This window comes from Anopheles gambiae, chromosome 2 (genome assembly GCF_943734735.2).
Source record: "Anopheles gambiae chromosome 2, idAnoGambNW_F1_1, whole genome shotgun sequence".
Classification (NCBI taxonomy): Eukaryota; Metazoa; Arthropoda; class Insecta; order Diptera; family Culicidae; genus Anopheles; species Anopheles gambiae.
In genome coordinates this window covers 12,536,196-12,549,176 of record NC_064601.1, presented here as the reverse complement: position 1 = coordinate 12,549,176, position 12,981 = coordinate 12,536,196, and the positions used below count along the sequence as shown (strand labels likewise).

The window sequence follows — 12,981 nt, the reverse complement described above, 5'->3', positions numbered from 1 at the left end:
CATTTATAACACCTTGAGAGATACCCAACTTGTAGGGGAAAAAACGTGTAGGGGAAAGAGTTTTGTATTTTATTTTGCATAAACTATGTGAAATAACCAATTTGATTCGAAAATTGATAAACATTATTTCTTCTTGGCACATTCAATCGTCACCAGACCTCGGATGGTTCCATACACGAACCGCGATTATCTCGCCTATCAGTCAGATTTTATAACAGAATTGACAGCTCAAGTCATACGCGATTTTCGCGGTACCGCGACGATCTCGATTCGTCTATTTCCAGCCTTAAGAATACAGATAAATCGGGAATTTCTGGTCACTCTGGTCAAAATATACTCTTTTGTTTATGACTTACTGTTCAGTACTCGGAAGGACGCAACCGTCGGGCCACGTGCCAAAATTTCAAACTAAACGAAATGCCGCTAACGGTAATTGTACTTGTTGGTATTATATTCATGCATTTTCTTATATTAACCACAGTGAAAATTGAGCCCTGATGTGCATTTTTTTATGTTAGCTTTATTTTCCAAAAGTTCATAAAGGTTTTAGTTTTAAATTTAAGCAACAGAAGAGAGAGAAAAAAAACTAAAACAATAGGAAAGGCGACTGCTCCCCGAAGAAAGCGATCTATTTACAGAACCTACGCGAATGGAAGGAAAGGACTAGAGCTAGAGCAAATTTTTCTCTAAACATACAACAATTTCAACCTTTTCACCCGCTTCTCAACCAATATTATTTTGAACAACATTCAAACAATTTGAACCCAATACCGCAAAGCTCAACATACAGAGTTCAACTCAAAAATGCCTTCATATACGGACAAATTTTGTCCGACTGGCCACGTTTCTGCCTGACCGATAACTCTATCTCTCGGGCTATTGAATAAATTCTTGCATTCAACTACTTATGGGGTAAAACAACATAAAGTTGAAGACTAGCGAAAGCGCATCGTACTTATCAGTTAGCATTATTTGGATCCTAGGAACGTGTTCTTGTTCTTCGTCGCTTTCATTCGTTCTGGGTGGATGTGCTCTTGTGGGTGTTTACTACAAGACGGAGTGCGTGATTTGGTGGTCCCAGCTGATGGAAGAAGCATCTGGAAGCTGTTTCGGTGCACAGTTTTGTTTTGGTTGGCGCTCGCAACCTGTTTGCGCGTCTGTCACACCACTTAGGTATCCAAAATTTCAAACTCTACGTCGGATTTGTTAATTTCGCGCAACGAATTGATCACCATGTAGCGGGAGAATATTATGTACAGCTTGCGAAACCACACCATCTGGGAGTTGTGCAAGCGCATCGCATTCTGCACAGCGCGCCGCGCTTTCCAGCTGAGGATGACCCTAAAACGATTGGAACGAGAGTTGAAATTTTAATAAATAATTGATTCTCCATACCAACAAGCATTCAATAAAAAAAAAAAACAATTAATTGCACTGCTCCGAAGTGCGCTTCTAATCTCCCCCAACAACTTATCGAATGCAATGCACCCGTTCCGAGTCGTTGGCCGACAGGTTTTTGGTGGACAAAATTCTTCCCTACCTTCTTGCCCTCCTGCATCATTTACCACCGGTTGCTTTTTGGTAATTATCGGTGGCTAACTGGTAATTGATGTAAAACGATAACCATAATCGGCGATCGACACAATAAAATAGCAGCCTATACGACCACCAGGCCCACGGAGAGCAATCGAATGGTGGGTATGTGCTGCAACCGGCATAGAAGAAATAAAAACAACATACACACGTTTGATAAGCATTCCAAAAGACGCAAAGCAAATAACAATAAGAATCTTTGGTCAGCTCAGGCAAGATAATGCAAACAACGCTGGACCCCACGCACTAAGCGGCAAAGGCTTAGTGGTCCACGGGGGACATTTGTACTCCTGGCAGACTATCGCAGGCGATAGTTATCTACGAACGTAAAATAGCGTGCGAATTTTATCGACAGCTGACGCACGTCTGGGCAAGATACTGAGCTAATGCGTAACGAGTAAACCATGGGAATTGTCGCCGAATGCTGCCGCTACCACCACTATTTAAACACCGTCGCCGTGGAGTGGGATAGTTCAGAAGTGTTTGCAAGCTCCGTCACTGAAAATGTACAAGTTCCTGCTGATTGTTGCCATCCTGCCGGCCATCGCCTTCGGCCAGACCCCGTTCCGTCCGTGTAAGTAGCAGCGAGAAGGCATGTGGGCATGCCAGCTAGTGGGGGTGTAGTGTGGTTAAAGTGCCTTTTAAGCTGTGTGAAAGTACATCCTATTAATCCGCTTCCCGCTGCCCACAGGCCGTGGTGGAGGTCCGGTTCCAGATTCGGTTGCGATCGAAGGATGTGCGGCCCTTCCTTGCACGATCGTGTCCGGCAGCCCGCTGATTGCACGTGCGACCGGTATTCGCTCGCCGGTGGCCACACCGACCGTTGAGGCACACATCGTCGCCCGCGTGCTGGGACTGGATGTTGGGTTCAGGATTCCGGAGGAGCTACGCGACGCCTGTGCCGTGGGCATTTCGGGAGCCTCGTGCCCGCTCGCCGCTGGCCAGCAGTTCGACTACACGCTCAACTACGCTATGACACTGCCACTGACCGGCATTACCGCGCAGGTCGAGGTCGGTCTTACGGCGGCTGACGGTACCAGGATCACGTGCATTGAGATTGATGCCCAAATCGTGGCCTAAGCTTCCACTCCTTTCTTCTCCAATTTCTCCTGAGCAATAAAGCAATAAAACCACATCTAGTGATGTGATCGTATGTTAAGCAACTAAACATGTCAGTAAATTTCACTGGTAAAAAGGGGGTTGATTCCATGGAGATTTCACCGAACTGCAGGTAAAGCAGGCCTTGGGAATGGCAGTGCTGTCAAACTTCATTCTCATGTCAAACCAGTGGTGGGAGCTCGGAATCAGACCTATTCCGGAGCCGATTCCGATTCTAGAATCGTTTCATACTCTGGAGCCGACTCCTTTTTAGATTCCGGAGAAGACTCCTCTTCCAGAATCGATGCCAGAATCGAAATCGACTTCGGAACTAGAATTGGGTCCAGAATCGCAATCCACCCGGGAATCGCAATTTGCTCCGGAATCGGAAACCGAATTAACTCCGACATCAAAATCTTTTCTGGAATTAAAATCAGACGTATCGGAAGCAAAATCTGTCCCGGAATCTTCATGGGACTCGTTATCGTTAACAAGTAAATTTGGATTCTTTGCGGCTTGTAATACAATCGTAGCAACATATGACCCAAACGCCTGTTCACATGGATATGCCGAAATCGACTCTGACTTCGGAGCCGATTCTGATTCCGGAGCCGATTCTGATCCCGGAGCCGATTCCTATTTCGGAGCCAATTCCGATTCCGGAGCCGGTTTCGATTCCGGAGCAGATTCTGATTCATGTGATTAAAAAAAATGCACTTAACAAAAGGTACACCACCCTTTTCTCCCTTTACTCGAAGCGAGAGGTGTTGTTACACAATCATTAATCGACTTCATGCCTATCTAGTACCCTGCGCCCGACCACAAGTGGTATGTCAATAGCCAGTTTGTTGTTTTTTAGCCGATAGAGAAAATGAAAAAAAGCCACCGATATCAATCCAACTTCTTCCTGGGACCGTTACGTTTCATCCTTCCACCTACAGTGCAATTCTATCTTATCGAAGAAGTGAAAAATTTGCTAGCTTGGAGCCTGGCCACTAATTGTACTGACCCCCCGGGTAGAGTAATAGGGTGGTCCGATAGATGGCTAAAAAAGCAATTCGAAGATCATTGCTGTTAACCAACGGATCTGGGTTGAAACCACCGAAAACGATGCATTATCGAAGAGAGGGGAAACAATAATCGCAGTGACCCATGGTGACGCCACAGTTCATATAGGTAATCCCCTTATTCTTGACGCAGGTAACACTTTTCTACGGTAATCTTATCCATTAAGTAATTTCCCATAAAGTGGGCAAGATACCGGGCGGAAAGAAACATTGATAAGTAAGTTGCTTGCTTATGTTTAGGTACGATAAGCCTTTTGAGCAATTTTTGGACTTCCAACAACATCGCCATCAAAATACACATCGGAGGTGCATAAACTTTGAACTCGAATCGTGATAAAACTACCACCAATGGTTCGAATAAACCCTTCACAATCGAGTAATGCAGCGTGTTGAGTGTATTTCCGTGTATGTGTGTGTGCGTGCGTGCGCACTGGGGGAAAGAAATCCGGACAAGAAAGGTCTCCAAACACCTACAGGCGCTATTGTGGCACCCACCCTTTACCTAACCTGCGCTGATAAGTAGCTCCGATAGGCGGATAAGAAACGATTTTGGCTAATCTATTGCAACGTCCAATTGCAGGTGCCGGTTCGGTTTCAACCCACACCGCTGCGGTGACCTTCGCCGGGGGCTCGGTATTTAAAAAGCGCTACCGATACGGGACAAGGTAGTCAGATCCTTGACGTTTCCCTTAGTACCACAACCATGTACAAGTTCCTGCTCATTGCTGCCCTGCTGCCGGCCATCGTCTTCGGCCAGACCCCGTTCCGACCATGTAAGTGTGACGCCTCGCGCGGTGCTCGCTTGCTAGCAGCTAGGAAGATGTCTTACGTTGCCTCTTCGCTCTTTCGCCCTAGGCTCGGGTGGCAGGCCAACTCCGGCTTCGCTCAACATTGAAGGATGCACGGCTCTGCCCTGCACGATCACGTCCGGAGCTCCGCTGGTTGCCCGCGGCATCGGCATCGTGTCGCCGGTCGCCACCCCCACCCTGACGGCTCATCTGACTGCCCGCCTGCTCGGATTGGACGTCGGTTTCGACATCCCGGAGGAGCTGCGGGACGCTTGCGCCGTTGGCATTTCGGGTGCTTCCTGCCCGATCGCCGCCGGCCAGTCGTTCGACTACGAGCTGAACTATGCCATGGAGCTGCCGCTGGTCGGCATTACCGTGCAGGTTGAGGTTGGTCTGACCGCTGCTGACGGCAGTGCCGTGACCTGCGTCGAAATCGATGCAGCGATCGTCGGTTAAAGCAAAGCAAACCCAGTTCTCCATTATTAACACTACTTTCCTCCGTAATAAACCTTTCTGAGCCATCACAGTAAGCAGGAATTTGTTTTCATTGTGCATTTAAGAGGCCGACCGACAATCTGGCAATGTTGTGGTGTTGAACCAATACGCTTTTTTAATCCTAATCGTGGAAGGTAAGTTTGTGCCAAGAATTCACTTACCAATTGGTAGATAGCAGCAGCGTCGCCGGCAGATCAAATATCGACAAATACTTTCGGCACAGATTCACCGTTTCTAATGTTAATACTTTACAATCTGCGAAAGACAAAGGACGTTTAGCGTAAAACAATCGCCTACCACCCGGCCTCGACTACTTACTGTTCGGTATCATGCCGGAAAGACACAGCGAAGCGGTCGCGTAGTAAATTGCACTATGGTTCGGATGGCCGCTGATACCTTCCTTGTCGAACGTGATCAGCAGCTCCGCGTCGAGCGATTCCAGCTGGCGGAGCAGCTGGTTCGCGATCGTGACCGCCCTCCATTCCGCGGTCGGATCGTCCTGCAAATGTGTCGCATTAACGAGCGTTATGTCCTCGGGCCGCACGCCCATGCTTTCGCACGCATCCCACAGCTCCTGCCTCCGCACGGCGCCCTTACGGTCGTGATTGCCCTCGGACAGGCACAGCACAAACACGCGGCACTGGCGGCGCCGCAGCTCCAGTATGGTCGGGCCGAAGAACATCACCTCGTCATCGGGATGAGCGGTCACGAGCAGGGCCCGGCTGCACGGTGGCAGATGGCTTCGGCGCACCAACCATCGACCTAAGCGCGAGCCACCGGTCGCACGGTGAAACATCACCCGGTACAGGACGACGCATAGTACACTGTAGGCCAGCAGCACTAGCGCAATGTGATCCAGCGTTTCGTGTAGGTAGTGCAGCGCGATACCGTAAATCACCTCCAGGCAGCCGGTCGGTCCGAGCGGATCCTGCTGCTGCTGTTCCTGCTGTGCTTCCGTCTTTCCGCACTGGAACCACCACGCGAGCAGTGATGATGGCACGGGCGATGGAACCGAGCGGATGATAGTGTCACTGCCGTGCGGATCGATGTTCGAGGAAGCATGAATCATTTCCTCATCACGTCACCCGGACCTGATGTGTACCGGCAGGGGGGTGGGTGGTTGGTGAAGCGCTGGCGCCCGGAACGGTACCGTAATCGAGACAGAGGAAAGGAGCTTCGCTTTATCTCGATTGCACAAACGAAAGTCGATTACGCAGCAGTTTCGCAAAATGCAGGGCCCGGGTAGTGCACTCTCTCTGACGGTGTGTGATTTCCGTGGGAATATCATACAACCACAGTGAGCACAATCGCCGCCGTCCTGGTTCGCACAGCAACGGCACTGCCAGTGGGTTTATGCGTGCAACTGCAAGCAAAATGGCGAAATAGATGTACGTGGTCAGGTAAAACTGGAAAGTGCTGTCTGTTAATTTATTATCTTTTATGGTTACATACAATTTTTCGCCGATATGATGTGTTTGTTTACCTTTTGTTTTTCTCTACCAATGTATAGGCACCCGGACACACACACACGCGCGCAGTGAGGGAAAATTTGTACAGGGACAGTGCTGACTAATTTTAAACAGCACTACTTCTCATCTAATACCGATTGAAATGCAAACTTTTGTTCTAAATGGCCATCAAAAATATGCTTTTGGTGCAATATCTTATTTTTAAATAACCATTTGACCAAACGATTTTATCTCCAACCAATAATAAAGCATTCAATATTTTAATTTACTCTATATTGTAGTTCCACTTCCATCTCGCCATTTTGGCCGGCCACTGTAAGTTGAAGGGAATATAAACAAACGAACGTGGCCAGGTCAGGCAATGAAGGAAACGATGGTCCATTCTTTGCATATTTAAATAACACTTTAAAAATCTTTTTAGAGTATTTAATTTTTAGGAAAGGATATGATTATATCCAATTACTTTTATTGTATGCCAGGGACAGGTAGCAATTATGTAAATAGCACAAATATTATCATTTCTGCGATATAAAAACACCGAGCCCGGTGGTACAATGTCAAGCTGTGCTGTTGTGATAGAGCCTGGTAGTTTGCACATTTGAAAAAGTCAATTTTCTCCCGACTGTCAAAATATCGACTGGTGCATGTGTATGTGCAGTGTGTGTGTGAGTGTGCGCGCAGTCCGAGCGAGAATTCGGGATTTTAGGGATCGAATTTGTGAACGAAAACATTCACTTTCAAGCCTCCAAGGATTCGCTTACCATCCTTCAAACCACCCACGGCACGATGCAGCAAGAGGATCTAGCGTACGAGCGGAAATTGCGGCCAATCTGGGGTAGGTAGCAGCTGGGGTATGGTGGGGTGCACCACGACTGTCTCCGCATGGCAGCATCAATAGCAATCGCACGGAGACCGGCTGCGGCTGCGATGGCCGGTTGGACTATTAGCTAGTCGTGGTCGCAAAGTGTCTTTAATGACGCTATAGAGGCGATGGCCCTTCTACATCATGCCAATAATTATATCTTTTTGGAACTAAACGCGCACCAGACGCGTGTGCTGTTTCCTATAAGATAAAGGCGCTGCTCTGCTCCGGCTCCGAATGGTTACCGGCCGGCATCTCTTCACTCTCCACATCTCTCATCGCTATCTTCAATTGTGCGTTTGCCGTGCGCTGCACCATTCCAATCTTAGAAACATCCACCATCCACGCAAACACACACACACCGAATCGCCCCGCTTAACCAATTGTCCGTGTCTCTATTTTTAGAATCGATTGAAATCGGTAACTACAAAAAGGCGCTGCAGGATGTCGAGAAGATGCTGAAGAAGAAACCCACCCTACAGTGTGCCCGTGCGCTGAAAGCCTGGGCGTACCAGCGGCTCGGCCGCACGGAGGACAGTGCGCCGCTGATCGCCGCGCTCGAGGAGGAGCAACCGATCGAGGCGACGACACTGCACGCGCTCACGCTGTACTACAAGGAAACGCAGCGGCTGGACAAGATCTGCACGCTGTTTAGCAACGCGGTGCGGCAGGTGCCGGGCAGCGAGGAGCTGCTGTCCCAGCTGTTCATCGCCTACATGCGCATCGACGACTTCAAGGCGCTGCAGTCGGTCGCGCTGCAGCTGTACAAGCTGCGGCCCCGCAACTCCTACTACTTCTGGGCCGTGATGAGCGTGGTGCTGCAGGCGCTCCGCGGCCCGGACGCGCACAATGCGCAAAAGGCGCAGCTGCTGCTGGTGCTCGCCCAGCGCATGGTGGACAAGTTCATTGCGGAGAACAAGCTCGAGGGTGCGCAGGAGGCGCAGCTGTATCTGCAGATACTGCAGGAGCAGCACAAGTACAGCGAGGCGTACGACTTTCTGCAGGGTGCCTTATGCCAGAAGCTGTACCCGGGTGCGCCGGTTTATCTGAGGATCGATCTGCTGAAGCAGCTGAACAAGTGGGGCGAGCTGAACCGACTGCTCAAGGAGCTGCTGCTACAGGAGTAAGTGCAAGCTGTTGGCGAGTAGTTGTGGCAGTGCTATTAATTTCAATTTCGAACACTGCGTTCCTTTCCTAGACAAGACCGCTGGGATTACTATCAGGATTACATTAACTCTACGTTCGAGCTTATAAGGGCTGGCGAGAAACCGGACGGTGCCGATTACACGGTGGAAATGTGCCACGAATTCCTGTGCGATGTATGTGTATGCAGGGCTGGAAGTATTAGCCATTGCACCAGCAACGAAATTTTACACCTTGTCCTTCCCCTTGGCCCCTTTCTAGATTATCGAAGCGCAGCCGAAAAAGTTCCGCGGTCCATACCTGGCTCGGTTGGAGCTGAACCGCCGCATGGTGGAGCAGCGGTACGCCGCGGAACAGCTGTTTGGCAAAATGTCCGATATGCTGGCGGAGTACTTCGAGCTGTTTGCGGACAAACCGTGCTGTGCGCTCGATATGAAGCTGTTTCTCGAATTTGTCAAACCGGCCCACGAGCGGAGAACACTCGCTACCAAGCTTATGAACGGTCTGGGGCTCAGCTCAGCAACGCTACCGGCCAGTGTCAGTATTGTCGCCGCTCGTCGGTTTATATGCATTCGTTTAACAATGGGATTTTTGCATTTTCTATTTGCAGAAAGAGCAAATGCAACGACACATCTGTACGCTGCAGATCGCCCGGTACAGCGGGGCGCACGCGATCGTTAGCGAGGAGCTGCTGCACGCTATCTATACCTCGCTAAGCCTTCACTACGAGCACGGGTACAATGCGTATGGGCAGGGTCTGCTGGTGACGGACATGGGACCATCGGATGCGTACGCCTTGTTAGCTGGTACGCTCACATGCGGGGAGGGAAAGGCTCAATTGTCCACCCAACACTAAAGCAAGCATTTATCTTTCGCAGCGCAAATTATGTACGAACGTGCCTATCGAATGCAACGCTCCGAGCCGGCGATCGAAGCGCTGTGTCTGCTGAACCACCTGCTGGGGAACAGCGTGAACAACTTCCACGGTAAGCTGTTGGCGCTGCAGCTGTACCACCGTCTCGGTCTCACGCAAGCCGCCCAAAGTGCCTACGAAACGCTGGACATTAAGCACATTCAGCTGGATTCGCTTGGCTACCTGCACTGTGCACAGCTGGCAAATGCCGGCTTCCCGGCACTGGCCAAGGCGACGTACGAGCAAACGCTCTACTTCTTCCTGAACGACATCGACGCCAACTCCGAGTTCCCGAAGGCGCTGTACAACTTTGGCACGTTCTCGAAGCTGGTTGAAATTGTCGACTTTCGCAGCCGGCTCGCGAACAGCTACCACTTTATGCTGGTGACGGTCGAAACGTTGCTGCTGATGGTGGTCAGCTCTGGTGGCACGCTGTCACAGCTGCTGGCGGCGTACCGGCAAACACGCCGCAAACCGGCCGAGGATCGTATACGGTGGGACAAGCTGCACGATAATCGCGATCTTACGATCTTTGTCAGCTGGGATCCACCGAGCGATGAGGAGGAGCAGGAGGAGAAGAAGGACAAGCCAATGGATAATGGCACCGGAGGAGAGAAGGAAGCGCCGGTAGTAGCAGCTGTAACGAAACCGGTCGGTGCTACGCTGGAGGAACGTCGGGAACGATTGCAAAAGCGCAGCTACGAGCAGGACTACGATCTGTTGCGGTTGCGCACCGGCCTTTCGAAGATGCTGTTCTCGCTGGTGGAGCTCCATCTCAGCCGTACGTCGGTGGAGTGTTCGGCGGCCCAGCAGCTGCGCGACGACTGGGTGACGGTCGCGGCCGACATCCGCAGCAAGCAGCACGCACCGATCAGCGGTCGCTATCTAGTCAATCTGTTGCCCTCGCGCCTTCACCTTTACCTGAGCCTGCCCTACGAGCGTGTCTTTACGCAGCTGGCTGACTTTGTGCTGGACTTGTGGAAGGGTTACAGCATCGAGCAGCTTACACTGGCGGCGGACAAGTGTTCCGGCGACGTAACGGCCATACACGAGACGATGAAGCGAGCGATCGAGACGTACCACCAGTCGGCCGATTTGCTATGGCACTGGAAGATGACGCACGAGCTCGTAAACGGTTGTATCGAGGTAAGGTCGAGGCGATTGAGGCGCTCGTTGCTGGGCTAGTTCTGCTAATCCTGCCTGCGTTACCTTTGTTTTTTTCCAGATGATCTCACTGATGGTATTCCTGCTGGCAGTCTGTTACGACAAGTACCTGCATGCCCCCACGTCCCAAGCACAACCAAGCGCCGGAAAGAAGGTGAAAAAGGGACCCGAAAACAGTGCACCGAATACTGCCACAACCACCAATGCGAGCAACGATGCTTCTTCCGTCGTCCCGGAACGGGAGCGGCTCGTGCTGGTTACGAAGGTGCTGCGCGAGTTGAAGCAAACCATCAACGCCATGGATCTGTTGCTGGGTAAGACGAACGGTTTTGCACGTTCAACAACGTTTCCTTTAACTTAAATTGCTTTTTTTTGGGGTTCTGCAGCATCCTGGAAGCCACCCTTAGTCGAGGACTCCCTGTCGGCCGCCATCGAGCGGATGTCACTGAATCCCAAGTGCGCCTCCACCGTACAGTCAACGATAGCGGAGAACGCCTTGACGGAGGTGCGGGAACTGCGCAAGCTGCTAAAGGACAAGCTAAAGCTGATGAGCAAAGCGATTTAAGAGCGGCCACTTCAAGTTCCGCGCATCCAACCAGTCTCCTAGCCACAATCCATCAACAGTGACGCCCACTGAGGTCTAACCTACGGCGGCACACAGACTCAGACGGCACAGGTTCTCATGCCCCGGGATGATCGTGTTTAGAGTTCGTGAGCAGTAGGGGCGCGTCAATAGGAGCATCTTTCGTTCAGTCCTGTTTCGTTGATTGTTGAACAACATTGTGTGTATTAAGTTTCTAGCTTTTTAAGTGCTGGTGCCCCATTTTCTGGGGGGGACGATGCAAGTAGGCCCTATTTCCCGTTGTCTACAGCCAATTGTTCATTTTATCGATACAAAATAGAATAGTACAGTGCATACTATTTTTATACTAGTATGATGGTTCGGCACCATCGGCAATACACATTCATATGGACTCCCTTCCCGTTTTCTGAAGGAGTCCCTTTTTTCCGAAAGTCATTCAAAAACAAGCGTGTACAGGCAAGCATTTTTTTCAAATTTAGATAGCGTCTAAAGTAAAAAACAAAGATACAATTCACACGTAAGACACCCATTGACGACAGGGCATTGTGTAATGATGTAATGGGAGGAAAGCACTTCAGCATACACGATCGCGTGTACCGGTGGGCAGATGGGGGTGTAAGATGGGGCAGCAGTAGAATCAAAATGTGGTTTGCAATGAAAGTACAGTAACGATTAAATTACCAGTGTAGCTTCCACGCGTTGCAAAGAAAAGAGCCGAATGGGGTTGTAGATGGTGAACCTGGAAGAGATTAATAAAATAAGGAAAAGTAAATAATCGGTGATTTTATTAGTGATCGTTTAGAACGCGATCCGATTTTTTCTTTTTTTTTCATTTCTTTTAAGTTTTTGGGTCCGAAAACACAGACCTCATGCTCACGCTTTCCGTCTCTCAGTATTGTGAGAGCGTTACCTTGCTCACTATAGTGAGATGGTGGCTACTGTCATCAGTGAGTCGATTGTTAGGCATGGACAACTTGCACTGCCGCTTGCAACCCTAAGCAAAAGGAACACATTTTAAATGCACTTTCCAATGTTGAGTTTATTATCTCGTTTTGAACAGGAAGATACAGACATACGCTTTAACCATCAGCTGCCACCATCTCTCTCTCTCTCTCTTTCTTCCTTTGCGCCTGTGATTGTTCGAGAGTAATAAATAAACGAGGAGAACAAGGAGGGGGGAGGGTGGGAGGGGGACTATGGTCAATTGTAGGTGATGAAATTTACACTAATGCTTCTTAATTTAAACAATAATATAATACGCCATTACGAACGTTTACAACATTTGCTCGACGACAACGAAGACGATGAACGAATTGCACAAGATGCACTCTATACACACTCAACAGTGCATTTAAATAAGTGATTAAAAGGGGTGAATTTTACTACTCCACCAGTTATTGCGAATTCTTAATTCGAATCGGTGTGTGTGTGTGTGTGTTTTTTTCCTTTTCATGGGTATCAAACAATAACGCTTAGCACAGCGAGAAGTGTCGATCAAACGAAAGGGAAATTAATTTTCTGTAACAATCTCTCCATCGAACTGGCGGTTTTCCGGCGTTTCGCTAATGCACGCCTATGCTGTCTGTGCTGGGCGTGCTTGGGGTGGATGCGCTAATTCTCTTATCGAAGGGAAAGAAAGGCACCGTCGTGTTGTTGACATTTGTTGGCTTCGATTCGCACCCTTCCGGCATCGCGCACAGCATAATCTTGGTAGGTAATTGTTCACTAACCTGACTAAAGCTCTACGCCTTCTTCTTCATTCGAGAGCTATCAAGAAGTAGTAGTAGTGGTAGTAGTAGTAGAGTG

The 12,981-nt window shown here is 49.6% G+C and overlaps 4 protein-coding genes across 6 annotated transcripts; 3 read left to right on the top strand and 1 right to left on the bottom strand.

Annotated features, from left to right (window-relative positions):
* Window positions 1-598: 598 nt before the first annotated feature.
* Window positions 599-6,623, bottom strand: LOC1281168 (N-acetylglucosaminyl-phosphatidylinositol de-N-acetylase). 3 transcript variants are annotated; one of them, XM_321107.5, is made up of 4 exons: window positions 6,525-6,623; window positions 5,360-6,404; window positions 5,203-5,296; window positions 599-1,341 (listed from the first exon to the last, which is right to left on the bottom strand). In XM_321107.5, exons 2-4 carry the CDS (start codon window positions 6,108-6,110, stop codon window positions 1,170-1,172), a joined length of 1,017 nt encoding a protein of 338 aa, XP_321107.5. In that variant the 5' UTR covers window positions 6,111-6,404; window positions 6,525-6,623; the 3' UTR covers window positions 599-1,169. The 3 variants fall into 3 exon arrangements, with proteins under 3 accessions (XP_321107.5, XP_061499997.1, XP_003435975.2); XM_061644013.1 differs by having other exon boundaries at window positions 5,360-6,447; window positions 6,525-6,610; XM_003435927.2 differs by having other exon boundaries at window positions 6,494-6,598.
* On the top strand, window positions 2,053-2,761 carry LOC11176056 (uncharacterized). The gene is made up of 2 exons (XM_003435928.2): window positions 2,053-2,167; window positions 2,285-2,761. Exons 1-2 carry the CDS (start codon window positions 2,098-2,100, stop codon window positions 2,671-2,673), a joined length of 459 nt encoding a protein of 152 aa, XP_003435976.1. The 5' UTR covers window positions 2,053-2,097; the 3' UTR covers window positions 2,674-2,761.
* Window positions 3,581-5,076, top strand: LOC5667676 (uncharacterized). Its single transcript, XM_001689262.3, has 3 exons — window positions 3,581-3,867; window positions 4,339-4,531; window positions 4,614-5,076. Exons 2-3 carry the CDS (start codon window positions 4,462-4,464, stop codon window positions 5,000-5,002), a joined length of 459 nt encoding a protein of 152 aa, XP_001689314.2. The 5' UTR covers window positions 3,581-3,867; window positions 4,339-4,461; the 3' UTR covers window positions 5,003-5,076.
* Window positions 6,624-7,124: 501 nt separating the features above from the next.
* On the top strand, window positions 7,125-11,947 carry LOC1281170 (phagocyte signaling-impaired protein). The gene is made up of 8 exons (XM_321109.6): window positions 7,125-7,345; window positions 7,778-8,495; window positions 8,571-8,691; window positions 8,777-9,052; window positions 9,126-9,321; window positions 9,394-10,574; window positions 10,654-10,906; window positions 10,979-11,947. Exons 1-8 carry the CDS (start codon window positions 7,297-7,299, stop codon window positions 11,155-11,157), a joined length of 2,973 nt encoding a protein of 990 aa, XP_321109.6. The 5' UTR covers window positions 7,125-7,296; the 3' UTR covers window positions 11,158-11,947.
* Window positions 11,948-12,981: the final 1,034 nt, after the last annotated feature.

Coding starts and splice junctions, on each gene's coding strand:
- LOC1281170 (XM_321109.6), top strand. CDS start 7,297: ATGCAGCAAGAGGATCTAGCGTACGAGCGGAAATTGCGGCCAATCTGG. Junction 7,346..7,777: donor GAAATTGCGGCCAATCTGGG/GTAGGTAGCAGC, acceptor CTCTATTTTTAG/AATCGATTGAAATCGGTAAC. Junction 9,322..9,393: donor TGCGTACGCCTTGTTAGCTG/GTACGCTCACAT, acceptor TATCTTTCGCAG/CGCAAATTATGTACGAACGT.
- LOC11176056 (XM_003435928.2), top strand. CDS start 2,098: ATGTACAAGTTCCTGCTGATTGTTGCCATCCTGCCGGCCATCGCCTTC. Junction 2,168..2,284: donor CCAGACCCCGTTCCGTCCGT/GTAAGTAGCAGC, acceptor CGCTGCCCACAG/GCCGTGGTGGAGGTCCGGTT.
- LOC5667676 (XM_001689262.3), top strand. CDS start 4,462: ATGTACAAGTTCCTGCTCATTGCTGCCCTGCTGCCGGCCATCGTCTTC. Junction 4,532..4,613: donor CCAGACCCCGTTCCGACCAT/GTAAGTGTGACG, acceptor CTTTCGCCCTAG/GCTCGGGTGGCAGGCCAACT.
- LOC1281168 (XM_321107.5), bottom strand. CDS start 6,110: ATGATTCATGCTTCCTCGAACATCGATCCGCACGGCAGTGACACTATC. Junction 5,297..5,359: donor TTCCGGCATGATACCGAACA/GTAAGTAGTCGA, acceptor TGTCTTTCGCAG/ATTGTAAAGTATTAACATTA. Junction 1,342..5,202: donor CTGCTGCTATCTACCAATTG/GTAAGTGAATTC, acceptor CAATCGTTTTAG/GGTCATCCTCAGCTGGAAAG.